The sequence below is a fragment of the Portunus trituberculatus genome, chromosome 35 (assembly GCF_017591435.1).
Source record: "Portunus trituberculatus isolate SZX2019 chromosome 35, ASM1759143v1, whole genome shotgun sequence".
NCBI lineage: Eukaryota > Metazoa > Arthropoda > Malacostraca > Decapoda > Portunidae > Portunus > Portunus trituberculatus.
This window is the reverse complement of record NC_059289.1, coordinates 17271773-17298851: the sequence shown is the minus strand read 5'-3', so window position 1 is coordinate 17298851 and position 27079 is coordinate 17271773. Positions and strand designations below refer to the sequence as shown.

The 27079-nt window shown below is 38.8% G+C and overlaps 1 protein-coding gene across 2 annotated transcripts in view; it reads left to right on the top strand.

The window, feature by feature from the left end:
* Positions 1 to 13188, top strand: part of LOC123513217 (Down syndrome cell adhesion molecule-like protein Dscam2) — a 66206-nt gene extending 53018 nt beyond the window's left edge. The window contains exons 5-7 of one of the 2 annotated variants that reach the window (XM_045270280.1): positions 7770 to 7931; positions 11551 to 11700; positions 12520 to 13188. In XM_045270280.1, the coding sequence (XP_045126215.1) occupies positions 7770 to 7931; positions 11551 to 11700; positions 12520 to 12548 (341 nt within the window). In that variant the 3' untranslated portion in view covers positions 12549 to 13188. Of the gene's footprint in view, positions 1 to 7769; positions 7932 to 11550 lie in introns of both variants that reach the window. The other variant, XM_045270279.1, reaches the window with a different exon arrangement.
* Positions 13189 to 27079: the final 13891 nt, after the last annotated feature.

Below are 27079 nucleotides of genomic sequence, written 5' to 3'. Positions count from 1 at the left end.
TCGACAATGTCCTTTTCAAAGTTCTTTTCCTCTTCCTTCCTCACCTTAACATATTCATTTCTCGCTGCCTTGAAGTTTTCCTTATTTGCTGGATTTCTATTTCTCTTCCACCTTTTCCATGCTCCATCTCTTTTCTCCTTTGCCCTAGCACACCTTGCATTAAACCAATCTTTTTTTTCCTTCTTCTTTAGGTCTATATTTTGGGACATATTCCCTGACTCCTGTTTTGTATATTTCCAAAAATGAATTATACTTCTCTTGCATTGTCTCTGAGTTTTCCATTTCCTCCCAGTTTACGTTTTTAAAATAGTTCTTGAGATTCTCAATATCAGCCTTTCTGTAATTTAATCGGTCTCCTTTGTATGAATCACTCTGTCTCTCCTCCATACATTATACCTATTATCCAAGTTTATTTTGATTGCCTCATTTAGTTTTTTTTCAGCCAGGCATACAATATTAGGATTTTCTTTCTTTATGTAATCTCTTAATTCTAATTTACTTGATAAATCCCTGTCTATGTTCGTATACATCATTTTTAGTCTTTTGCCTTTATCATTTTTAGTTAAACTTGTTCCACTTTTTTTCTCTTCCTTCTTGTTTATATACCATTTCCTTATCCTGTCTCCTAGAATTCTCCAAAAAAATGCCTTTTTTTTCCTCTTCTGACCTTTCATTATTTTTTTCCCTTACCGCTGCTACCAGTTCATTGTATCTCTTCCTTTCTTCCTCATTTCTATTTTTCTTTATATAGATATCCTTGCAGCCTTCTGTTTCTCTAAGTTTTGTTGTTCTATATAATATTTCTTCAGTTGCTGCTTGTGATTTTAGTAGTTTTTTAATTGGTCTCGTTTTTCCTTCTTGATATGGTTCTATTCTGTTTATTTCTTCTACTTTCTCTTCCAAGTTCTGCCTATCTTCGTCGTTTAGATTTTTTAGTAGGTCTTTGACTGGTTTAATTTCTTTTTCTCTTCTTGATCTATATTTTATATATTTTTCTTTTAGTTCAAATACGATTACACTTTTTTTTATTGTGTGTGTATTTACCTACTTGTATTTACCTAGTTGTAGTTTTACAGGGCCTGGGCTTTATGCTCATGTGGCCCTGTCTCCATATCTACACTTATCCAATTTTTCTTTAAAACTATGTACACTCTTTGCTGACACCACTTCCTCACTCAAACTGTTCCAAGTCTCAACACATCTTTGCAGGAAACTAGCATCTCTCTGACATCTTCCCTTCCTCAGTTTCTTACTATGTGATCTTGTGCTTCTAATGTCATATTCTTCTCTAAGGATTAGTTTCTCATTATCCACTTGATCCATTCCGTTAATCAATTTATAAACTTGTATTAGACCCCCTCTCTCTCTTTTCTGTTCCAGGGTTGGTAGATCCATAGCTTTTAGTCTCTTCTCATATGTCATCCTTTTAAATTCTGGAACCATTCTTGTAGCCATTTTTTGTAGTCTCTCCAATTTCCTTATGTGTTTCTTTTTATGGGGGGTCCACACAACTCCTGCATATTCCAATCTAGGTCTTATTTTAGTACTTATCAATTTCTTCATCATTTCTTTGTCCATATAGTGAAATGCTAATCCAATATTCCTTAGCAAATTATGTTTCTCTAAAAATTCTATCAATCTTGCATGTGGCACTTTGTCAAATGCCTTTTTTAAATCCAAATAAATACAGTCAACCCATCCCTCTCTCTCTTGTACTCTATCAACTCTTCTAGAGTAGAAACTCAGTAAATTTGTTACGAATGACTGTCTTTTTCTAAAACCAAATTGGCTATTTGATAATATTTTGTTGTCTTCAAGAAACTCGATCCATTGTTTCTTTATTATTCTTTCACACATCTTGCATATTACACTAGTTAATGATACCAGTCTGTAATTTAAGGGTTCTTCCTTCCTTCTGCTCTTATATATGGGAACCACCTCAGCTCTTTTCCATTCTACTGGTACTGTTCCATTTTCTATTGAGCATTTTATGATGTTGTATATAGGACGTGCTAGTAATTCCCTACATTATTTCAGTATTCTGCTTGAGACTTCATCCAGTCCCATTGCCTTCCCTTCATCCAATTCCTTCATTAACTCTTTTATTTCAAGCTTTGTTACTTTAACCTCTTTCATATAGATGGTCCCTCTATTACCCTGTGGCCTTTCAAATTTGGATTCCTTAGTAAAGACTTCCTGAAATTTATTATTTAATAGTTTTGCCATACTTTTTGGGTCTTCCACTATTCCGTTCTCTCCTTTTAACCTTTCTATTGTTTCTTTTTGCCTAATTTTTCCATTTATGAATCTGTAGAACAATTTTGGTTGCTCCTTACATTTTTCGACAATGTCCTTTTCATAATTCCTTTCCTCATCCTTCCTCACCTTAACATATTCATTTCTTGCTGCCTTGAAGTTTTCCTTATTTACTGGATTTCTATTTCTCCTCCACCTTTTGCATGCTCCATCTTGTTTCTCCTTAGCCCTAGCACACCTTACATTAAAGCAATCTTTCTTTCCTTCTTCTTTAGGTTTATATTTAGGGACATATTCCCTGACTCCTGTTTTGTATATTTCCAAAAATAAGTTATACTTCTCTTGCACTGTCTTTGAGTTTTCCATCTCCTCCCAGTTAACGTATTTGAAGTAGTTCTCGAAATTCTCAATACCAGCCTTTCTGTAATTTAATCGGGTCTCCTTTGTATGTATCTTCTATATCTTCCTTTTCCTCTTTTATATCCATTTCTAATATTACATGGTCACTCTTTCCCAAGGGGCACTTATATCTTATATCATCATTCATTTGTATACCCCTTCTGAAAATTAGGTCCAATCTCGATGGCAAGTTGTCTTTTCCTCTCAATCCTGTGTTTTCCTTTACTCTTTGGTCCATCATATTATCTATCATTAAGTTCAGGAATCATTTTCCCCAGGCTTCTTCCCTCATACTACTTTCATAATTTTCCCTGTCCACTTCTTTACAGTTGAAATCTCCTACTAATATAACTGTTCTCCTTTCTTTAATGATTCTCATTAGACTCTTTATTGTGTCATCTATCACATCTTTATATTCTTGATTGGTCCATGAATTTGTTTTTGGTGGCACATGTTACAATGATTGTTAACTCTTTTTTATTAATATGCATCTTAACATACAGTACTTCTGCTTTTCCTTCCCCACATTCTACTTGGTTTATCACCATCTCCTTCCTTAACATTATCATGACTCCTCCTCCTTTACCCACTCTGTCTCTCCTCCATACATTATACCTATTATCCAAGTCTATTTTGATTGCCTCATTTAGTTTTGTTTCAGCCAGGCATACAATATCCCGTTTTCTTTCTTTATATAATCTCTTAATTCTAATTTACTTGATAAAACCCCGTCTACGTTCGTATACATCATTTTTAGTCTCTTGCCTTTATCACTTTTAGTTAAATTTGTTCCACTTTTTCCTCTTCCTTCTCTTTTATATACAATTTTCTTATCCTGTCTCCTAGAATTTTCCAAAAAAAAATGCATTTTTTATCACTCCTCTGACCTTTCATTATTTTTTTTTCCCTTAGTGCTGCCGCCAGTTCATTGTATCTCTTCCTTTCTTCCTCATTTCTATTTTTTTTCATATAGATATCCTTGCAACCTTCTGTTTCTCTGAGTTTAGTTGTTCTATATGATATTTCTTCTGTTGCTGCTTGTGATTTTAGTAGTATTTTAATTGGTCTCGTTGTTCCTTCTTGATATGGTCCCATTCTGTGTATTTCTTCTACTTCCTCTTCTAAGTTCTGCCTATCTTCGTCGTATAGATTTTTTAGTAGGTCTTTGACTGGTTTCATTTCTTTTTCTCTTCTTGGTTTATATTTTATATTTTTTTTCTTTTAGTCCAAATACGATTACACTTTTTGTATTGTGTGTGTATTTACCTAGTTGTATTTACCTAGTTGTAGTTTTACAGGGCCTGAGCTTTATGCTCGTGTGGCCCCTACACTTATCCAATTTTTCTTTAAAACTATGTACACTCTTTGCTGACACCACTTCCTCACTCAAACTGTTCCAAGTCTTGACACATCTTTGTGGGAAACTAAATTTTTTCACATCTCTCAGACATCTTCCCTTCCTCAGTTTCTTACTATGCGATCTTGTGCTTCTAATGTCATATTCTTCTCTCAGGATTAGTTTCTCATTATCCACTTGATCCATTCTGTTAATCAATTTATAAACTTGTATCTCTGTTCCAGGGTTGGTAGATCCATAGCTTTTAGTCTCTCCTCATATGTCATCCCTTTAAATTCTGGAACCATTCTTGCAGCCATTTTTTGTAGTCTCTCCAATTTTCTTATGTGTTTCTTTTTATGGGGGTTCCACACAACTCCTGCATATTCCAATCTGGGTCTTATTTTAGTACTTATCAATTTCTTCATCATTTCTTTGTCCATATAGTGAATTGCTAATCCAATATTTCTTAGCAAATTATACGTCTCTTTGAAAATTCTATCAATATGGCTTACCGGTTGATTGTTTTCTTCCATTGTCACTCCCAAGTTCTTTTCCTTTTTTACTTTTTCTAGTTCTACTCCATCTCTCATCTTATAGGTTCCCACTGGTCGTCTTTCACTTTTTCCCATTTCCATGACATGGCTTTTGTCCACATTGAATTCCTTCTCCCATTTTTTACTCCATTTCCAGATCTTGTTTAAGTCTTCCTGTAGTATTTCACAATCCTCTTTTTGTTTAATGACTCTGCACAGTTTCGCATCGTCCGCAAACAGATTTATGTAGCTGTTAACTCCCTCTGGCATGTCATTTATATATACGAGAAAAAGTATTGGCCCTCCGCTGTCTACTGCTCTCCGCTTGGACTTCATATCTTTAACTATCGTCCTTATTTCTCTCCCCTTCACGTAATTTTTCATCTATCTCAACGTGCTTCCTTTTAAGCCACCCTTCTCCTCTAACTTCCATAGTAATCTTCCATGTGGTACTTTATCAAATGTCTTTTTTAAATCTAAATAAATACAGTCAATCCATCCCTCTTTCTTTTGTACTTTATCAACTATTCTAGAGTAGAAACTCAATAAATTTGTTACACATGACCAACCTTTTCTAAAACCAAATTGGCTATTTAATAATAATTTGTTGTCTTCAAGAAACTCAATCCCTTGCTTCTTTATTACTTTTTCACACATTTTGCATATTACACTAGTTAGTGATACCGGTCTGTAATTTAAAGGTTCTTCCTTCCTTCCGCTCTTATATATGGGAACCACCTCAGCTCTTTTCCACTCCATTGGCACTGTTCCATTTTCTATTGAGCATTTTATGATGTATATAGGACTTGCTAGTGTGTGTATTTACCTAGTTGTAGTTTTACAGGGCCTGGGCTTTATGCTCGTGTGGCCCTGTCTCCATACCTACACTTATCCAATCTTACTTTAAAAGTATGCATACTCGTTGCAGACACTACTTCTTCATTTAAACTGTTCCACGTCTCAATACATCTTTGCAGGAAACTATATTTTTTAACATCTCTGAGACATCTTCCTTTTCTCAGCTTTTTACTATGCGATCTTGTGCTTCTAATGTCATATTCTTCTCTCAGGATCAGTTTCTCATTATCCACTTGGTCCATTCTGTATCAGATCTCCTCTCTTCCTTCTTTGTTCCAGGGTTGGTAGATCCATAGCCTTTAGTCTCTCCTCATATGTCATCCCTTCAAATTCTGGAACCATTCTTGTAGCCATTTTTTGTAGTGTCTCCAACTTCCTTATGTGTTTCTTTTTATGAGGGGTCCACACTACTCCTGCATATTCCAATCTGGATCTTATTATAGTACTTATCAATTTTTTCATCATTTCTTTGTCCATATAGTGAAATGCTACTCCAATATTCCTTAGCAAATTATGTTTCTCTAAAAATTCTATCAATATGGCTTACCGCTTGATTGTTTTCTTCCATCGTCACTTCTAAGTCCTTTTCCTTTTTTACTTTCTCTAGTTCTACTCCATCTCCCATCTTATAGATTCCCACTGGTCGTCTTTCACTCTTTCCCATATCCATGACATGCCTTTTGTTCACATTGAATTCCATTTCCCACTTTTTATTCCATTTCCAGATCTTATTTAGGTCTTCTTGCAGTATTTCACAATCCTCTTTTTGCTTTATAACTCTGCACAGTTTTGTATCATCTGCAAACAGATTTATGTAGCTGTTCACTCCTTCTGGCATGTCATTAATATAAATGAGGAAAAAGTATTGGTGCCAATACTGACCCCTGTGGCACTCCGCTTTCTACTGCTCTCCACTTGGACTTCATATCTTTAACTACCGTCCTTATTTCTCACCCCTTCAAATAATTTTCTCTCCATCTCAATGTGCTTCCTTTTAAGCCACCCTTCTCCTCTAACTTCCATAGTAATCTTGCATGTGGCACTTTGTCAAACGTCTTTTTTAAATCCAAATAAATACAGGCAACCCATCCCTCTCCCTCTTGTACTCTATCAACTATTCTAGAATAGAAACTCAATAAATTAATTACATATGACCGTCTTTTTCTAAAACCAAATTGGCTATTTGATATTAATTTGTTGTCTTCAAGGAACTCGATCCATTGTTTCTTTATTATTTTTTCACACATCTTGCATATTACACTAGTTAGTGATACTGGTCTGTAATTTAAAGGTTCTTCCTTCCTTCCGCTCTTATGTATAGGAACCACCTCAGCTCTTTTCCATTCTACTGGTGCTGTTCCATTTTCTATTGAGCATTTTATGATGTTGTGTATAGGACTTGCTAGTTCTTCCCTACATTCTTTCAGCATTCTGCTTGAGACTTCATCCGGTCTCATTGCCTTTTCTTCATCCAGTTCTTTCATTAATTCTTTTATTTCAAGCTTGGCTATTTTAATGTCTTCCATATAGATGGTCTCTCTATTACCCTGTGGTCTTTCAAATTTGGATTCCTTAGTAAAGACCTCCTGGAACTTATTATTTAACAGTTATGCCATATTTTTAGGATCTCCACCATCCTATTTTCTCCTATTAACCTTTTTACTGTTTCTTTTTGTCTTATTTTTCTATTTATGAATCTGTAGAACAATTTCGGTTTCTCTTCGCATTTTGCAACTATGTCCTTTTCATAGATCCTCTCCTCTTCCTTCCTCACTTTAATATATTCATTTCTTGCTATCTTGAAGTTTACCTTATTTACTGCATTTCTATTCTTTTCCATGCTCCATCCCTTTTTTCCTTTGCCCTGGCACACTTTGCATTAAACCAATCTTTCTTTCCTTCTACCTTAGGTCTATATTTTGGGACATATTCCCTGACTCCTGTTTTGTATATTTCCAAAAATAAGTTATATTTCTCTTGCACCCCCTCAGAGTTTTCTATATCCTCTCAGTTAGCATATTTGAAATAGTTCTTGAGAGTCTCAATATCAGCCTTTCTATAATTTAATCGGTCTCCTTTGTATGATTCATCCCTATCTTCAGCGTGGCATTCATCCCTTGATTGCTTCAGTTTAACATTTATGGCACCCATCTTGTCATATCTTAGGATAATATGTTTTTAGCATTTATGTGTGAAGTAGCTTAATTTACTTTAGGTGTTTCATGTGTTAGTTTGTATATATGAATGTTTTGTGTGTTTCATGCCTTGCTATGTTTTAAGACATTTACAATTATTTTTAGAAAACTTGTTGACGGATCATATCTTCCTTGCCTTCTGTAACTGTAATAATCGCTAATGGTCACTATCCATCTATATATTTACAGTGGTGGCTCAGCCATATGAGACACAAGTCAGCAATGAGTTTGTCATCCAGGGCAACACGGCCATCCTCAAGTGCTCCATCCCATCCTTCGTTGCTGACTTCGTCACTGTGCAGGCCTGGCTCACTAGTGACGGCATGGCCTACTATCCCTCACACGACTACGGTACCCTTTCTACTGCTGCCTTCCTCCTCATCCTTTTGCTCTTCCTTCTCTTTCCTCCTGGCCAAGTACTGGTGTCTCGAGGCACTAAGGCTGGCAGCTTTGAGTGTGTGTGGTACAGTAAGGGAAGGGAAGAATGCACCCGAGGATATGCCCTTTGTTCCCTGCAGGTGGAGGATGCCCAGATGTTGCCCTTTTCCAGGATTTGTGGGCAGCGGTTCACTACCTTATTGTGATAAGCTTGTTGCGTTGCCCTGTGTGTCTGTACCGACACGTGTGTCACCTGTGTGGCCTTGCTGGCGTGTCATGGCCAGACTCAGGGTCACATTTCCCTTGACTCCTGCTGACTGTTTTGCCATTGTGTTTCCTGATTCTCCAGTCTCAAGCAAGTCCTGGCCGGTGATGGTGGGGGGGAGGGGGGGTGGGTGCAAGTGCGGTGGGCGGAAGTGGTGTGGCGGGAAGCTGGTGATGTCAGAACCGATCCATACCTCACCTTCCTCCCCTCCCCGGCATGCCTGCTTGGGGCTGTTCTTACCTGTGTGTTACCATTATCTTGTGCCACTGCTTGACCTTCCCTCCTTGTACTACCATTGTGGGGTGCAGTGCGGGTCGGTGGGGCAGCAGCAGTGATGCAGCACCGGAGTGAGGAAGCACCAACCCCCCTCACCCTGCAAGCTCCACACTCATTACTAATCACTTCCTTGTGGCGGCGAGGAGTCACTGGCGCCCTGTGGCAGCCTCGGGTCATCGCTGAATTTCGCCTTGAATAACAAACAGCATCTGTCTACGCCAGTGTCTCCTGCTGCCTCATTATCACCTCACCTGCTGCCCACCTGTCCAGCCTTTGTCTGGCCAGTGGTGGTGTTCTCTTGTCTAACTACTACTTATGTCTGCTTCTAGAATAAGTATACTGTGCTTTGAGTGGAGGCTGGGTCTATTTATTTAAATGCTGCAAGTTGCTAGGAATAAGATAATAGTTTTGTTGATTATTTGGAGATTTGCATATTGAAGAAGTTGAAATGCAGTAAATTGTTTTTAGACTTATAATGAAGAAAATTGATGTTACTTGTAGTTGAATTGAATATTTTTACAAGAAAGTAAATTAACTGAACAAGATTCATGTTTTTATACAGATCTGACAAAGTAAAGTAAGAGTCAAATATCGTAAAGGGACTTGCATTGATTGTTCTTGCTGTTGAATGTGAATGTTATGAGTGTAGATCTAAGGCTGTGGGTGAGTGTGTAGCCATGCTGAGTCATGGGCTGGGCCGGTGCTCCACAACACTACCCTCCCTTCCATTTTCTTCAGTACAGTCTGGAGTAGTAACGTGACACCAACAGTCACCTCGTCAGTAGTGTGGTCCCCCTCACTGACTCAGCTGGGCTAACACTTCCCTCAGAACACACATATGTACATCTTACTTTAAGCTTATGTTGTCTTTTTCTCACCACACATCCAGCTTAACTTTATGTCGCGGTTCAGGGGTGTGCCTCCCTGCCATGCTCGTCTGCCCCAGCCTCCTAAAGCCTCCCGGCCTGCCTACACCAAGATGGATGTGGGCAGAGTATGAAGGACGACATGGGTGGGGCTGGGAGGCAGTGGGAGGTAGAGTGGGCAGGGCCAGCAGGAAGGGGATGGAGGGAAGGGTTTGCACATGTCTCGGGCCTTATTAAGACACATCTCACAAGGTTCCCTTTTTTGTATTTCTGCTGGAAGGTGGATGTGTGGTGTGTGGGTGTCTATTTGTTTGTGTGTGGCAGGTGCTGCCTCTCCCGTGGAACTGGCAGGGCGTGGCTGAGTGCTGCGGTGGGTGTTGCTTGGCTCACATAAGAAGAAAATAAGAAAAGAGGGAAGCTGCAAGAGGCCGCCAGGCCTATACAAGGCAGTTCCTGTGTGCTTAAGCTACCTAATTCCATCTATCATCCCCATCCATGAACCTATCTAACTTTCTTTTAAAGCTCGCTATTGACTCAGTCCTGACTACATGACCACTGAGACTGGTACACTCATCAACCACTGTTTGAAAACCATTTTTTTCCCATTTCTCTCTTAAATCTGAATTTTTCAAGTTTAAATCCATTATTTCTGGTTCTGTCCCTGCTATTGATCCTAAGAACTACATTCATGTCCCCTTTGTTCAAACCCTTATACTACTTGAATACTTCTATCAGGTCTCCTCTTACCCTACATCTCTCTAAGGAATGCAAATTGAGTTTTTTTCAGTCTCTCTTCATAGGGAATATCCCTCAATCCCTGTATCTTTTTAGTCATCCTCCTTTGCACTGACTCCAACACAGCTATGTCCTTCCTGAAATGTGGGGACCAGAATTGTACCGCTTAATCAAGATGTGGCCTGACCAGCGCCAAGTATAATTTTAGTATTACTTCAGAACTCCTGCTTTTAACACTTCTAAAAATTAATCCTAATACTCTATTCACCTTATTTCTGGCCTCAAGACATTGCTTCTTTGTACCAAGATCAGAGGTAACTATGACTCGTAAATCTTTCTCATACTTGGAACTTCCTAGTGCCACGTTATCTGTCGTGTACCTATTGCTTGGATTATCTCTACCTACACTCAGTACCCTGCACTTGCTAATATTGAACTGCATTTGCCATCTATCTGTCCATTCTTTCATGCTATCCAAGTCTGCCTGCAAGGCCATGGCATCCGAATCGGACCTAATTAATGTACTTATCTTTGTATCGTCTGCAAATTTACTAATGTCACTATTAATTCCACTATCCAAGTCGTTGATATATATTAGAAATAATAATGGCCCTAAAACTGAGCCCCGTGGCACCCCACTAACTACTTCTCCCTACTTGGAATTAGATCCATTAATTACTACCCTTTGTTGCCTGTCATCTAACCACGCTTTAATTCAGTCTAATATTCTACCTTCTTTACCGTGTGCTTTAACCTTTTTAAGAGCCTTTGGTGAGGTACCTTGTCAAAGGCTTTACTAAAATCTAAGTATAGAATGTCATAATTATCATTTTTATCTGCTGCCTCATAAACCCTACTATAAAAGCTCAACAAGTTTGTAAGACACGACTTCCCCTTCATAAATCACTCTGAATTCTTAAAGGCTGTTATGGTTTAATTGCTAATGATTTAAATATTGGTTCCATGAAAGGTTAAAAATCTCATTTAAAGTAAGTTTTCAACTCCAGTGATCTCAAAACTAATACTAAGATTTATCTTAAAGTCAGATAAGAATCAGTAAATGTTGGCATAACAATTCATCTACTTACAGGAGCAGAAAAATGTAGAAGTTCAGCCATCTTTTTTCAATATTATTTGCAAACACACATAATTCACATTACTAAAATAGTTTTAAATTAACACAAATTAAGTTTACATAAAAATATTAACCTTCAACAAACAAAAAATGAATCTCAAAACAGCCACAATAAACCATCCATGAGAATACAGGAAGACAGAGAGACAGGGGGAGAGAGAGTGAGTCAGCCTACCCCAGCAATCAAGGTCCAATGGAGAGTCAGTACCACCACATTGGAGCTGACCCTTTAGCACACTCATCTTCATGTCTGGGTCTCCATATTAACATGCTATTGACCACTTTCTAATCTCCGCCTATGTGTCACCTCTATAGATGGCAAATACCTGGTGCTTCCCTCTGGTGAGCTGCACATCCGTTCCGTTAGTCCCGAGGACAGCTTCAAGAGCTACAAATGCCGCACCATTCACCGTCTCACCCAGGAGACCCGCCTCTCTGCCACCGCTGGACGTCTTGTTATCTCCAGTAGGTTCCGTGAGCCTCTGATAGGGTCGCAAAAAGAAGGGTAGGAACAGCTAGGATAAGAAAGATTAGAAAAGGATATGGATTGAAAGTGGTGTGTAAAAAAATGAAAGGTGAAAGGAATTGATAGGTGGAATTGAGAAAGATCAGATACTTATAAAAAACTATGTTAGGGGAAGGGAAAAGTGAGTTTGAGAATAGGAGTTAGAATAGTGGTTACATAGATATAGGGGTGATATAGGATGGGTACAAGGAAAATGAGGATAAGAGGGAATAGGATGGAAAGGAGGGAAATAGGAGAGGGAGGGCCAAGGGTGGGGTGTGTAAGTGATGGGTAGTGTATGGAGGGTAATGTGATGCTGAGGTGCGGCAAGGGTGGCAGATGGTGGGGAAGGGGTGAAGGGAGTTGTTAGGTAGACATAGGAAGGAAAGCAGGTGTGGGAGGAATAGTAAAAGTTAGTGGAGGATAATAGAGGATTAGTGCGAGGTGAAAAAGAGGAGTTGGGAGATATGTTGGTGCTGTAGGGATGGGGGGAGAGGGATGGTGAGAGGGAGGGAGGGGAGGAGAAGAGTTGTGGTGGGAAGAGAGAGGAGTGTTAGCAAATACAGGAAGTAGAAATGGAAAGCAAGGAATGGGAAGGGTAGATTATAACTTAATTTTAGTATTGTTTCTCATTGACAAATGTACAATGACCTTGATTATTTGCACAAAAATAATTAACGTAACGTAATCAAAGAGAGAGGTCATTCATGCATGCACAGTGAAATATAAAATTGAATATATGAATAGATTTAAGTGAAACTGGTGACAACCTTGGAAAGACATGAGCGCGGCGGAGATGCTGAGGTGAACAGAGCCAGTGAGCCGGTGAGGTAAATGTCACCTTCCGCCGCGGCGTGTGTCTGGGGTTGCTGCTGGGTGAACAAGGAGCCTGAATGTTGGGATAGGATACCCTTGCTGTCTCACTCAAGCTAAATCACAGGTAGTCAAATCAACCAATTGGCTTTTCATTGCATATCAAAATCCAATTGTAAATAAGTTAACTTCATCACGGCCTGTTGACTGAGCCGCTGCTGTCACTTGCTATTGTCAAAAGTTCTTTCTGCTGCCACTGGGCTGATGCTGAGTTTAAGAGCCACACTGTCTTTGCCTTGTCTCTGCCTGTGAGGATATAGTAGTGTCGGGGCACAGGTCGAGGGCTGTGTGGTACACAATGAGGCGTTCACTGCTCAGACTAACACGTTTTTTAAATGGAGCATCCGGCTTAGATCGGTGTTGCCATATATCTGGTAACTTTGCATGAATCACTCTGATTTTTTTGTTGTGAAGTATTGGCAACATGTACATCAATATTAGACATTCATCTCCATTCTAGTCCCCAACCTTGCCATGCATGCAATTGCAATTGCAACTAAAACTTAGGAGTGTTATTCTGGCATTATTATTTCCTGTGGCTAAGACATGTTATGATATGAAATGTTTTGACGTTGTTAGATGTTTCATTTCTGCTTTTGTTTTTTGTTTATTTTTTCAAAATCTGGATTTTTGTTACCAAAAAATATTAATAAAAAATTACAGGTCACATATTTAAAGAGAAACAGTGATGTGAATTGAATGCAGAAGTATTCTTCTACTTTTAATTTTTATTTGATTGAAATCAAGCTAAAATTGGCTTCAAAATAGATTTTAGAAGGGGAATGACTTATGTTTTGAGATATGGGCCGATAAAGTTTATTGATCGATCTCGATCTTGTAACACACTAGGAAGTTTATTCAGGTTTACTATATGTTCTTTTTTTATTTTATACAATCTCATAATACAATCAGTTGTATTTCTAAGCACATCAGACTCCTAGTCCCCCCCATGTCAATGATATGGTGGTCCTGAAGATGCTTTTCTTGCGACATCCAGCTCTCACTTTTTCTTGTTGTGATGTGTTCTTTAAGTTGCATGTTGTGCAGTGCATGGTTATGGTGTTCTCATATACATCAGGCTGAAAACTATAGTCAAAGGCAGAATCTGGACATGAACAACGAGAGGAAAGTAGGTTTTTCAGCCTCCTTTTTTGTAAGTACGACAATATTGTCGTCACTTTCCACATCTTCATTTTCTTTTTCAATATTTTGTAGAAGAGCTTCTCTAATTGAGTAATGAGGCTTTTCTTCTTCATTTCCTTTTCTTTGTTCTGCGTGATATGTGGTGGGCTGTGGAGTGGGTGTGGCAGGCAGTGGTGTGGCAGTGGTGATGTTGTTGGTGGTGGGTGATGCGAGGATGTGTACTGGAGCATCTGAGCTGTCAGGTTCAGCACGCTGTTTTTTTTATTCTTTGAGCTTCCATTCTTATATTCCAGGCATCCTTCCTTTGCTTATTCCTCTTAGACACCCGTCCTATGGTTGGCAGTAGGTAAAAAGCAGGATGCAGTTGCTAAATTACGTGCTGTTTAGCAGAGTGAAAGGTGGGTAGCAAGAGACGTAGTGACAATTTCTATTTGTCATAGCTTTTCCCTTACTGATTCTCACTGGTGGCCTTGGTTGATGCCACCTATACACACACACAAAAATAGTTAGGATTTTTTTTTTTTTTTTTTTTTTTTTAAATTTTGAGTGAAAAAAAAAAAACTGATTCTGCTGATGTAAACAAATGCATGTGATTGAGTACAGGACCTTTAAATGGAATTTAAATGGAAACCAGTGCATGTTTTGCCATAAAACTTTGTGAAATGATAGCTAACGTGTATACCTACCACTTTTTTTTTCCCAAAAATTTTGATTTTTCATATTTTTTCGGTCTCCAAACTAGATGCTTCCCTTAACACAACCTTGACAGAGAGAGAGAGAGAGAGAGAGGAGGATGGGAAACAGTAGCATGTAGCTGTAGGTCCTGTTTGGTGCATGTACACTCATTTATATTAACGACATGCCAGAAGGAGTGAACAGCTACATAAATCTGTTTGTGGACGATATGAAACTGTGCAGAGTTATAAACCAAAAGGAGGATTGTGAAATACTGCAAGAAGACCTAAATAAGATCTGGGAATGGAGTAAGAAGTGGGAAATGGAATTCAATGTGAACAAAGCCATGTCATGGAAATGGGAAAGAGTGAAAGACGACCTTTGGGAATCTATAAGATGGGAGATGGAGTAGAACTGGAGAAAGTCAAAAAGGAAAAGGACTTAGGAGTGACGATGGAAGAAAACAATCAACCAGTAAGCCATATTGATAGAATTTTTAGAGAAACATATAATTTGTTAATGAATATTAGAGTAACATTTCACTACATGGACAAAGAAATGATGAAGAAATTGATAAGTACTATAATAAGACCCAGATTGGAATATGCAGGAGTAGTGTGGACTCCTCATAAAAAGAAACACATAAGGAAATTGGAGAGGCTACAAAAAATGGCTACAAGAATGGTTCCAGAATTTGAAGGGATGACATATGAGGAGAGACTAAAGGCTATGGATCTACCAACCCTGGAACAAAGAAGGGAGAGAGGAGACCTGATACAAGTTTATAAATTGATCAACAGAATGGACCAAGTGGATAATGAGAAACTGATCCTGAGAGAAGAATATGACATCCGAAGCACAAGATCACATAGTAAAAAGCTGAGAAAAGGAAGATATCTGAGAGATATTAAAAAAATATAGTTTCCCGCTGAGATATATTGAGACGTGGAACAGTTTAGATGAAGAAGTAGTGTCTGCAACGAGTCTGCATACTTTTAAAGTAAGATTGGATAAGTGTAGATATGGAGATGGGGCCACACGAGCATAAAGCCCAGGCCCTGTAAAACTACAACTAGGTAAATACACACACACACACACACACACACACACACACACACACACACACACACACACACACACACACACACACACACACACACACACACACACACACACACACGGGACATCGTCGATGGCGGATGTGGTCGCTGAGCTCCAGAGCAATCATCTCTAATTCTACAGTTACCATTGCCTAAGAGTAACCAAGGTGGGAAAGGAGCTGGTAATGTTTGTCCCATCTCCATATAGTCATGTTAACTGTTGATTAGCAAAATAATGTCCAGGGAAGGTAAATATAAACTGTAGCCTGCGTTTGAGCCATCAGCTGGTTTGTTTACATCTGCGCAACATGGCGGCCGTGAACTCGAAAGATGAATCAGACTTCACAGGATTTCAAGGAATAATGGAGAAGAGCGCTTATGTGAAGAAAATTCTGGAGTTGGAAGGTAAAATTGAAAACTGTTTGAAAAGTATGGGGCCTGGAAACGAGTTATGACAATGTAATGAAAGAGTGTGCCGATATGAAGAAGGAAAATGAAGCACTGAAAGAGGAAGTTAAGCTAATTAAAGTGAATTGCGAAAAATGTGGAGAATCTCTAGGAAAAGTGATGGAGAAGCAGGCTGAATGGAAAAAAAGTCAGGAAGTGGAAAGAAAGGAGGTAAATTACAAAGTTGCAAGTCTGGAAAAGGAAATCAAAGAGTCTGGGGAGAAAACTTTGGGCCTTGCTGAAATTATAGATCAACAGATCATAGAAGAGAAGATTGCTGAGAAAGTGGTGAAGGTTATTAAATCAAATGAGACATTGGTGAGGGAAACTGTAGACAAAAAGAGATGTGTGGTGATATTTGGTGTGGAGGAGGATAAGACACCGAGTAAAATGGAGAGAGAGAAAACATAAAAAGGTGATAAATAATATCATTAATGTGGTGCAGGAGGAGGAAAAGACCTAGTACAAGAAATAGAGGACTTCCATAGAATTGGAAAGTTCACAAGAGAAGGTATGAGGCCAATAAGAATCAAACTTAAGTCACAAAAGGATGTAGATGAATTGGTGGAGAAGTCATGGAGGCTAGCCCAGCAGGAAACAACAAGGAAGATTTGGTTGAGAAGAGATCTCGGTGAAAAGGAAAGAGAAATGTTAAATGAGTTGAGAAAGGAGGCTTTGAAAAAAATGAAGAGAGGACAGAAGAGGAGAAGAAAGAGTTTTTCTGGAGAATCTTGGATATGAGACTGAGGAAGTGGTTCATAACCCAGAAAAGTACAGCAAGAAAGGACTAAAGAAACTTACGATGAGCGGAATGTAATGTATTCCAACATAAATGGAGTGATATCGGGATTTTAGAACTCAACGATTACTTGAGGGACAAGAACCCAGATATTGTGGGTCTTACTGAAACAAAACTGAGAGAGGAGAAGACCTGATGATGGTTGGAGAAGGAAATATAATGTTTGGAAAAGAAATAGAGTAGGTAAGATGGGAGGAGGAGTGATGTTGCTGGTTAAAAAGATATAAAGGTGGATCAAGTGAAAGAAGGTATGGGAAAGGCAGAAGTGCTAAAGATCAGAGCAGAAACTAATGAAGGAAAAAGAGGCACTACATAGTGGTGTACGTACCACCTAAGACAAATGCATGGTCAGTACAGGAATATGAAGAAATGATAAGTGATACAGGAACATGTCTGGAAGAAATGTTGGGTGGCTGTGAACGAACTATAATGATGGGAGATTTTAATTGTAAAGAGGTGTGTTGGGAGGACTGGTCAATGGAAGGATCAGAGACAACATGGGGAAATACACTATTGACACTGGCAATGGAAAATGTGTTAACTCAGTGGGTCAAAGAAGATACTAGGTTTGGAGGAGAGGGAGCATCGTCAAGACTGGACTTGGTCTTTAGTACAGAGCCAATGGTCATTGAGGAGATGAGGGTGGAGTGCCCTTTAGCAAAGAGTGATCATGCAGTTTTGGAGTTCAAGGTGATAGATGAAGAGAAATCTAGAAGAAATGAAGAATATAAAGTGGGAAGATGGAATTATGCCAAGACAGATTTTGGAAACCTAAAGAAATTCTTTCAAGAGACAAATTGGATGAAATTCAAGAGTGCTAAGGGAGCAAATGAAAAGTGGAAGGAATTTATAAAAATATACAAAGAAGGTGAGAAAAATTTGTACCAATAAGACAACATAGAGAAGTTGGAAAGCAGGACTGGTTTAACGATAGATGTGAAAAGGCTAGAACAAGAAAAGAGGATGCATGGAAGAGGTGGAGAAGGAAAAGACGGATTAAGCAGTGGGAAAGTTACAAAAGAGCAAGAAATGAATATGTGTTGATTAGAAGAGAAGAAAGAAAGAAACAAGAAAAGGATATAATTGATAAATGTAAAGACCAACCAAGGCTTTTTACAGACATGTGAACAACAACATCAAAAATAGAGAAAGTATTGAAAGTTTAGAAGTAAATGGAGTATGCAGTGAAGATCCCAGGAAATGGCAGAGGCTATGAATGGATGCTTTCGGAAGGTATTCACAAAGGAGACTGCTTTTGACAAACCACTGGTAATGGAACAGAAAGGGATTATGAAGGAGTTTCAAGTAACTGTGGAGGAGATCAAGAATATGATGGGGAGTTTAGAAGTGAGAAAAGCTGTGGGACCTGATGGGGTATCAGGATGGATTTTAAGAGAATGCAGGAGCAACTGGCAGAAAAAGTTTGTGAAGTAATTGATGCCTCATTAAGGGAAGGTGTAGTGCCCCAAGACTGGAAAAGAGCTAACATTGTCCCAATCTATAAATCAGGTAACAAGAGAGACCCATTGAACTATAGACCAGTGTCACTTACAAGTGTGGTAGCTAAGATGTGTGAGAGGGTGGTGAAGAATAGATGGACAGACTTCTTGGAGAAAAATGACATACTTTGTGAGTGTCAATTTGGTTTTAGAAAAGGGCGTTCATGCACGACAAACCTGATATGTTACTATTCGAGGGTGATAGATGTAATACAGGAAAGAGATGGTTGGGCTGATGGAATATATCTGGATTTAAAAAAGGCCTTTGATAAGGTACCACACCGGAGACTGATCTGGAAACTTGAAATGGTAGGAGGAGTGCATGGCAGTTTACTAAAATGGATGGAAGACTTTTGGTAGGAAGAGAAATGAGAACAATAATTAAGGACAGACCATCAGAATGGGGCTTGGTGGAGAGTGGAGTTCCACAGGGATCAGTGTTGGCACCAGTAATGTTCGCGGTCTACATAAATGACATGGTGGATGGGGTGTCCAGTTATGTGAGCCTATTTGCAGACGATGCAAAATTGTTAAGAAAAGTGAGATGTGACAAAGATTGCGAACTACTCCAGGAAGACTTGGACAGAATATGGAAATGGAGCTGTACATGGCAAATGGAGTTCAACACGACAAAATGCAAGAAAATAGAGTTTGGCAAGAGTGAAAGAAGAATCAGGAGTATGTACAAGATAGGAAATGAAGACATAAAACCAGTCATGAAGAAAAGACCTTGGGGTGACAATTACCAATGACCTATCGCCAGAGAGACATATAAACAAAATAATTGGAGAAGTATTGAACTTATTGAGGAACATAAGAGTGGCGTTCATATATTTAGATGAAGAAATGATGAAGAAAATAATTACTGCAATGATAAGACCGAGGCTTGAATATGCAACAATACAGTGGGCTCGAACTTAAAGAAACACATAAGGAAACTAGAGAAAGTACAGAGGGCTGCAACAAAATGGTGCCTGACTTAAGAGATTTGACTTATGAAGACAGACTGAAAAGAATGCAACTTCCGACCCTGGAAAACAGAAGAGAAAGGGGAGACCTGATAGCAATATACAGAGTGATGATTGGCATGGAAAAATGGATAGGGAAGATCTGTGTATGTGGAATGAAAGAATGTCGAGAGGGCATGGGAAAAACTAAAATGGCCACTTATAGGAGAGATGTGAAAAATATAGCTTCCTCATAGAAGGGTGGAAGCATGGAATAGTTTAGACGTGGAAGTGGTCAACGCAAGGAATATTCATGATTTTAAGAAAAAGCTGGACATTAATAGATATGGAGACGGGACAACACGAGCATAGCTCTTTTCCCGTATGTTACAATTAGGTAAATACAATTAGGTAAATACACACTCACACACATACACACACACACACACACACACACACACACACACACACACACACACACACACACACACACACACACACACACACACACACACACACATAAAATAATGTCCAGTGAAGGTAAATATAAACTGTAGCCTGCGTTTGAGCCATCAGCTGGTTTGTTTACATCTGCGCAACATGGCGGCCGTGAACTCGAAAGATGAATCAGACTTCACAGGGTTTCAAGGAATAATGGAGAAGAGCGCTTATGTGAAGAAAATTCTGGAGTTAGAAGGTAAAATTGAAAAACTGTTTGAAAAGTATGGGGGCCTGGAAACGAGTTATGACAATGTAAAGAAAGACTGTGCCGATATGAAGAAGGAAAATGAAGCACTGAAAGAGGAAGTTAAGCTAATTAAAGTGAATTGCGACAAATGTGGAGAATCTCTAGGAAAAGTGATGGAGAAGCAGGCTGAATGGAAAAAAAGTCAGGAAGTGGAAAGAAAGGAGGTAAATTACAAAGTTGCAAGTCTGGAAAAGGAAATCAAAGAGTCTGGGGAGAAAACTTTGGGCCTTGCTGAAATTATAGATCAACAGATCATAGAAGAGAAGATAGCTGAGAAAGTGGTGAAGGTTATTAAGTCAAATGAGACATTGGTGAGGGAAACTGTAGACAAAAAGAGATGTGTGGTGATATTTGGTGTGGAGGAGGATAAGACACCGAGTAAAATGGAGAGAGAAAAACATAAAAAGGTGATAAATAATATCATTAATGTGGTGCAGGAGGAGGAAAAGACCTAGTACAAGAAATAGAGGACTTCCATAGAATTGGAAAGTTCACAAGAGAAGGTATGAGGCCAATAAGAATCAAACTTAAGTCACAAAAGGATGTAGATGAATTGGTGGAGAAGTCATGGAGGCTAGCCCAGCAGGAAACAACAAGGAAGATTTGGTTGAGAAGAGATCTCGGTGAAAAGGAAAGAGAAATGTTAAATGAGTTGAGAAAGGAGGCTTTGAAAAAAATGAAGAGAGGACAGAAGAGGAGAAGAAAGAGTTTTTCTGGAGAATCTTGGATATGAGACTGAGGAAGTGGTTCATAACCCAGAAAAGTACAGCAAGAAAGGACTAAAGAAACTTACATATGAGCGAAATGTAATGTATTCCAACATAAATGGAGTGATATCGGGATTTTAGAACTCAACGATTACTTGAGGGACAAGAACCCAGATATTGTGGGTCTTACTGAAACAAAACTGAGAGAGGAGAAGACCTGATGATGGTTGGAGAAGGAAATATAATGTTTGGAAAAGAAATAGAGTAGGTAAGATGGGAGGAGGAGTGATGTTGCTGGTTAAAAAGATATAAAGGTGGATCAAGTGAAAAAGGTATGGGAAAGGCAGAAGTGCTAAAGATCAGAGCAGAAACTAATGAAGGAAAAAGAGGCACTACATAGTGGTGTACGTACCACCTAAGACAAATGCATGGTCAGTACAGGAATATGAAGAAATGATAAGTGATACAGGAACATGTCTGGAAGAAATGTTGGGTGGCTGTGAACGAACTATAATGATGGGAGATTTTAATTGTAAAGAGGTGTGTTGGGAGGACTGGTCAATGGAAGGATCAGAGACAACATGGGGAAATACACTATTGACACTGGCAATGGAAAATGTGTTAACTCAGTGGGTCAAAGAAGATACTAGGTTTGGAGGAGAGGGAGCATCGTCAAGACTGGACTTGGTCTTTAGTACAGAGCCAATGGTCATTGAGGAGATGAGGGTGGAGTGCCCTTTAGCAAAGAGTGATCATGCAGTTTTGGAGTTCAAGGTGATAGACGAAGAGAAATCTAGAAGAAATGAAGAATATAAAGTGGGAAGATGGAATTATGCCAAGACAGATTTTGGAAACCTAAAGAAATTCTTTCAAGAGACAAATTGGATGAAATTCAAGAGTGCTAAGGAGCAAATGAAAAGTGGAAGGAATTTATAAAAATATACAAAGAAGGTGAGAAAAATTTGTACCAATAAGACAACATAGAGAAGTTGGAAAGCAGGACTGGTTTAACGATAGATGTGAAAAGGCTAGAACAAGAAAAGAGGATGCATGGAAGAGGTGGAGAAGGAAAAGACGGATTAAGCAGTGGAAAGTTACAAAAGAGCAAGAAATGAATATGTGTTGATTAGAAGAGAAGAAAGAAAGAAACAAGAAAAGGATATAATTGATAAATGTAAAGACCAACCAAGGCTTTTTACAGACATGTGAACAACAACATCAAAAATAGAGAAAGTATTGAAAGTTTAGAAGTAAATGGAGTATGCAGTGAAGATCCCAGGAAATGGCAGAGGCTATGAATGGATGCTTTCGGAAGGTATTCACAAAGGAGACTGCTTTTGACAAACCACTGGTAATGGAACAGAAAGGGATTATGAAGGAGTTTCAAGTAACTGTGGAGGAGATCAAGAACATGATGGGGAGTTTAGAAGTGAGAAAAGCTGTGGGACCTGATGGGGTATCAGGATGGATTTTAAGAGAATGCAGGAGCAATTGGCAGAAAAAGTTTGTGAAGTAATTGATGCCTCATTAAGGGAAGGTGTAGTGCCCCAAGACTGGAAAAGAGCTAACATTGTCCCAATCTATAAATCAGGTAACAAGAGAGACCCATTGAACTATAGACCAGTGTCACTTACAAGTGTGGTAGCTAAGATGTGTGAGAGGGTGGTGAAGAATAGATGGACAGACTTCTTGGAGAAAATGACATACTTTGTGAGTGTCAATTTGGTTTTAGAAAAGGGCGTTCATGCACGACAAACCTGATATGTTACTATTCGAGGGTGATAGATGTAATACAGGAAAGAGATGGTTGGGCTGATGGAATATATCTGGATTTAAAAAAGGCCTTTGATAAGGTACCACACCAGAGACTGATCTGGAAACTTGAAATGGTAGGAGGAGTGCATGGCAGTTTACTAAAATGGATGGAAGACTTTTGGTAGGAAGAGAAATGAGAACAATAATTAAGGACAGACCATCAGAATGGGGATTGGTGGAGAGTGGAGTTCCACAGGGATCAGTGTTGGCACCAGTAATGTTCGCGTCTACATAAATGACATGGTGGATGGGGTGTCCAGTTATGTGAGCCTATTTGCAGACGATGCAAAATTGTTAAGAAAAGTGAGATGTGACAAAGATTGCGAACTACTCCAGGAAGACTTGGACAGAATATGGAAATGGAGCTGTACATGGCAAATGGAGTTCAACACGACAAAATGCAAGAAAATAGAGTTTGGCAAGAGTGAAAGAAGAATCAGGAGTATGTACAAGATAGGAAATGAAGACATAAAACCAGTCATGAAGAAAAAGACCTTGGGGTGACAATTACCAATGACCTATCGCCAGAGAGACATATAAACAAAATAATTGGAGAAGTATTGAACTTATTGAGGAACATAAGAGTGGCGTTCGTATATTTAGATGAAGAAATGATGAAGAAAATAATTACTGCAATGATAAGACCGAGGCTTGAATATGCAACAATACAGTGGGCTCGAACTTAAAGAAACACATAAGGAAACTAGAGAAAGTACAGAGGGCTGCAACAAAATGGTGCCTGACTTAAGAGATTTGACTTATGAAGACAGACTGAAAAGAATGCAACTTCCAACCCTGGAAAACAGAAGAGAAAGGGGAGACCTGATAGCAATATACAGAGTGATGATTGGCATGGAAAAATGGATAGGGAAGATCTGTGTATGTGGAATGAAAGAATGTCGAGAGGGCATGGGAAAAACTAAAATGGCCACTTATAGGAGAGATGTGAAAAATATAGCTTCCTCATAGAAGGGTGGAAGCATGGAATAGTTTAGACGTGGAAGTGGTCAACGCAAGGAATATTCATGATTTTAAGAAAAGCTGGACATTAATAGATATGGAGACGGGACAACACGAGCATAGCTCTTTTCCGTATGTTACAATTAGGTAAATACAATTAGGTAAATACACACACACACACACACACACACACGCTGAGAGAGGACGGCTCATCTCGGCTGCGGACGGAAGAAGGAAAATACCTATGGTGTTACAGGGCCCGGTAACTCTAAGTTAGTGTCCTGTTAATGTCCTACTGTCGCTTAGTGTTGAAAGTGAGGATATGGAGAGTGATCCCTGAGAGGAGAGTGTGGGCGGTGATTGTTTTGGCCGTAATCAGCTGACAACAAAAAATGGCGTCTAGACAAACAAGAGACTTTGAAGGTTTTATAACTACGCCAAAAGGACTGGAGAAATTGGATATGGATGCAAGAATCCAGGCACTGGAAAGTAAGTTCCTAAACATTTTGTCCATAGAAGAAAAACTGGATAGAGTTCTAGCCGAGAATGATTCGTTCAAAAAAGAGATCTATTTGTTAACGTTAGCGAATAAAGAGCTATTGAAGGAAAAAGTAGAGATGGAGAAAGAAAACCAACAACTAAGGAAACAATGTGAAGAGATGAAGGCTAAACTCATGGAAATGGAGATAAAAATATCCGAAGGGGACTTGAGGAAGGAGGAATGCCTTAATCTAATTGATACCAGGATGAAAGAAGTGAACCATGAACATCAGGAGGTACAAAGGTCGTTTAGGAGATAGTAAAAAGCAGGAAGAGGAAAATAAAGGGATTACGCAGAGGAAATGGTAAAGGCACTAAAGGAAAATGAGTATGTGGTGAGAGATATTGCTGAAAAGAAAAATGTGTGATCATAATAGGATTGAGGAGGAAACTAACAGGAACTGGCAGGACAGGAGGGATAAGGAAAATGACAGGATTAAGTCTTTACTGAACAAGATCTCTGTGGAAGAAGAGGACCTATATGCTGAGGTAGAAGAAAGTGTGAGATTGGGAGCTTTTGAGGAAGGCAAGAATAGACCATTAAAATTGAAATTAAAGTCTCAGGTGGCAGCGAGGCCTTGTTGAGGAGGGCTTGGAAACTTAAGGACTCTGAGGAAACCAAAACAATTTACATAAGAAGAAATATGTCACAGGATGAGCAAATGAAAATGAAGGAGCTTGTAACTGAAGTGAAGGAGAGGAATGACGAAAGAACAGAGGAGGAAAAGACCAAGTTTTTGGAGGATGAGAAATGGGAGGCTAAAGAAGTGGTGGATAAAACAGACGGAATAGACATTACATGGAAGAATGAGACTAGGAATGGAATAAAAGTGACTTACACGAACATAGATGGATTTCTGTCTAAGAGGCTAGAATGTATGGATTACCTAAGAAATAACGAACCGGACATAATGTGTGTAGTGGAAACAAAGCTAAGGCCCGAAATAAAGCTAGACTGGTTTGTTGTAAAACACTACAAAGTATGGAGAAATGATAGAAAAATAAAGGAGGTGGTGGTATAATGGTTCTTACTAAGGAAGATCTGATAGTGAAGGAGGTGAACTATAGTAAGAGAAATGAGGAAGTGATAAGTATGCTTATAACAGATGGCAAGAGGGACATTAATATTATAACAGTATACATACCACCCAGAACCAGTGCTTGGGAATATGAACAGTACCAAATGGTGATGAGAAATACTCTAGACAGAATGAAGCAAGAACTCATCAGAAAGGATAGAGTGATGATAGTTGGAGACTTTAATTGCAAAGAAATAGTGTGGGAAGACTACGAAGTGGTGAACGGTGGTGAGTGGGCAGAGGAATTGTTAAAGGTAGCAACAAATAACTTGATGACACAGTGGGTGAGATCACCAACAAGGTGCAGGGGACAAGATGTTGCAGCAAGGTTGGATTTGGTATTTACCAGGGCATCTCTAAAAGAGGAAATTGAACATGAATGTCCCTTGGGGAAAAGCGATCATGATGTCCTAAGCTTTGAGCTGGATACGAATTAAGCACGAATAAGATTGTGGAACGCAGGAGGAAAAATTAAATTATACTAGGGCAAATTATAACCATATAAGGGAGTTCTTTAATGAAATTGACTGGTCCGTGGTATACCAGGAAAGGGATATGCAATTGAAATACGATAAATTTATGGATTTGTATAACTCTGCTGTGAAAAGTTTGTGCCATATCACAGAAAGAGGACTTTAAATAATAAACAGTGGTTTAATAGAAATTGTGAAGAAGCAAAAAGAACAAAGAAAAGGCATGGAAGAAACTTAAGAAAAACAGTGATGTATTATCAAGAGAAGTCTACAAAACAGCAAGGAATAGATATGTTGAAGTAAGGAGAACAGCACAGAAGGAATATGAACAGAGGGTGGTGGAAAACTGTGATAGTGACCCAAAAATGTTTTACAAATTCATAAATGGAAAACTAAATAAAAGGGAGGCAATAGAAAAGGTAAAAACAGGAAGAAGTATATGAAGATGCTGGAGATATAGCTGAAATTTTGAACGACAACTTTTGCAAAGTGTTTACAAAGGAGGAGCATTTTATGGGAGGAAGGCCTATGGAAATAAAGCAAATGCAGGACATCATGGTTACTAAGGAAGATGTAAGGAAAATTATAAGCAATCTGGATATTAATAAATCAATGGGGCCTGATGGCATATCTGGGAGGTTGCTAAATGAATGTAAGGATCAATTGTTGAACCCCATATTTGATATTGTGGAAACCTCCATACGAACAGGATTAGTCCCGAAAGAGTGGAAAAGAGCTGACATTGTGCCTATATATAAGAATGGTAGTAGAATGGAACCGCTAAATTATAGACCAGTATCGTTGACTAGTATATTGTGCAAGGTATGTGAAGAAGTAATTAAAGCTAAGTGGAGTGAGTATCTAGAAAGTGAAAACATTCTGAGTGAAAGGCAGTTTGGTTTCAGAAAAGGAAGATCGTGTATCCAATTTATTATGTTTTTATTCAAGAGTGACTGACATACTACAACATAGAGAGGGATGGGTGGATGCTATCTACCTGGACTTGAGAAAGGCCTTTGATAAAGTACCACACAATAGACTGATGTGGAAACTAAAGATGATTGGAGGAGTAAATGATAAACTAGCAAAATGGATGGAAAATTACTTAATGGGAAGAGAAATGAGAACAGTGGTGAGAGGAAGGAAGTCCGAGTGGAAGAAGGTAACCAGTGGAGTTCCACAAGGGTCAGTGCTGGGTCCCATCATGTTTTTGATTTATGTTAATGATATGCCAGTAGGAATTGACAGTTACATGAACATGTTTGTGGACGATACTAAAATTATGAGGAGAGTAAAGAATGTGGAAGATTGTAACAAGTTACAGGAAGATCTTGATAAAATATATGAGTGGAGTAAGGAGTGGCAGATGGAATTTAATATAGACAAGACCCATGTTATGAAAATGGGAAGAAGTAGATACAGACCAAACAGGGATTACAGGCTGGGTGATGAGAAAATTAAAGAGACCAATGAGGAGAAAGACTTAGGAGTAACTGCAAAACACTTTGTCACCGGAGAAACACATTAACAAGAT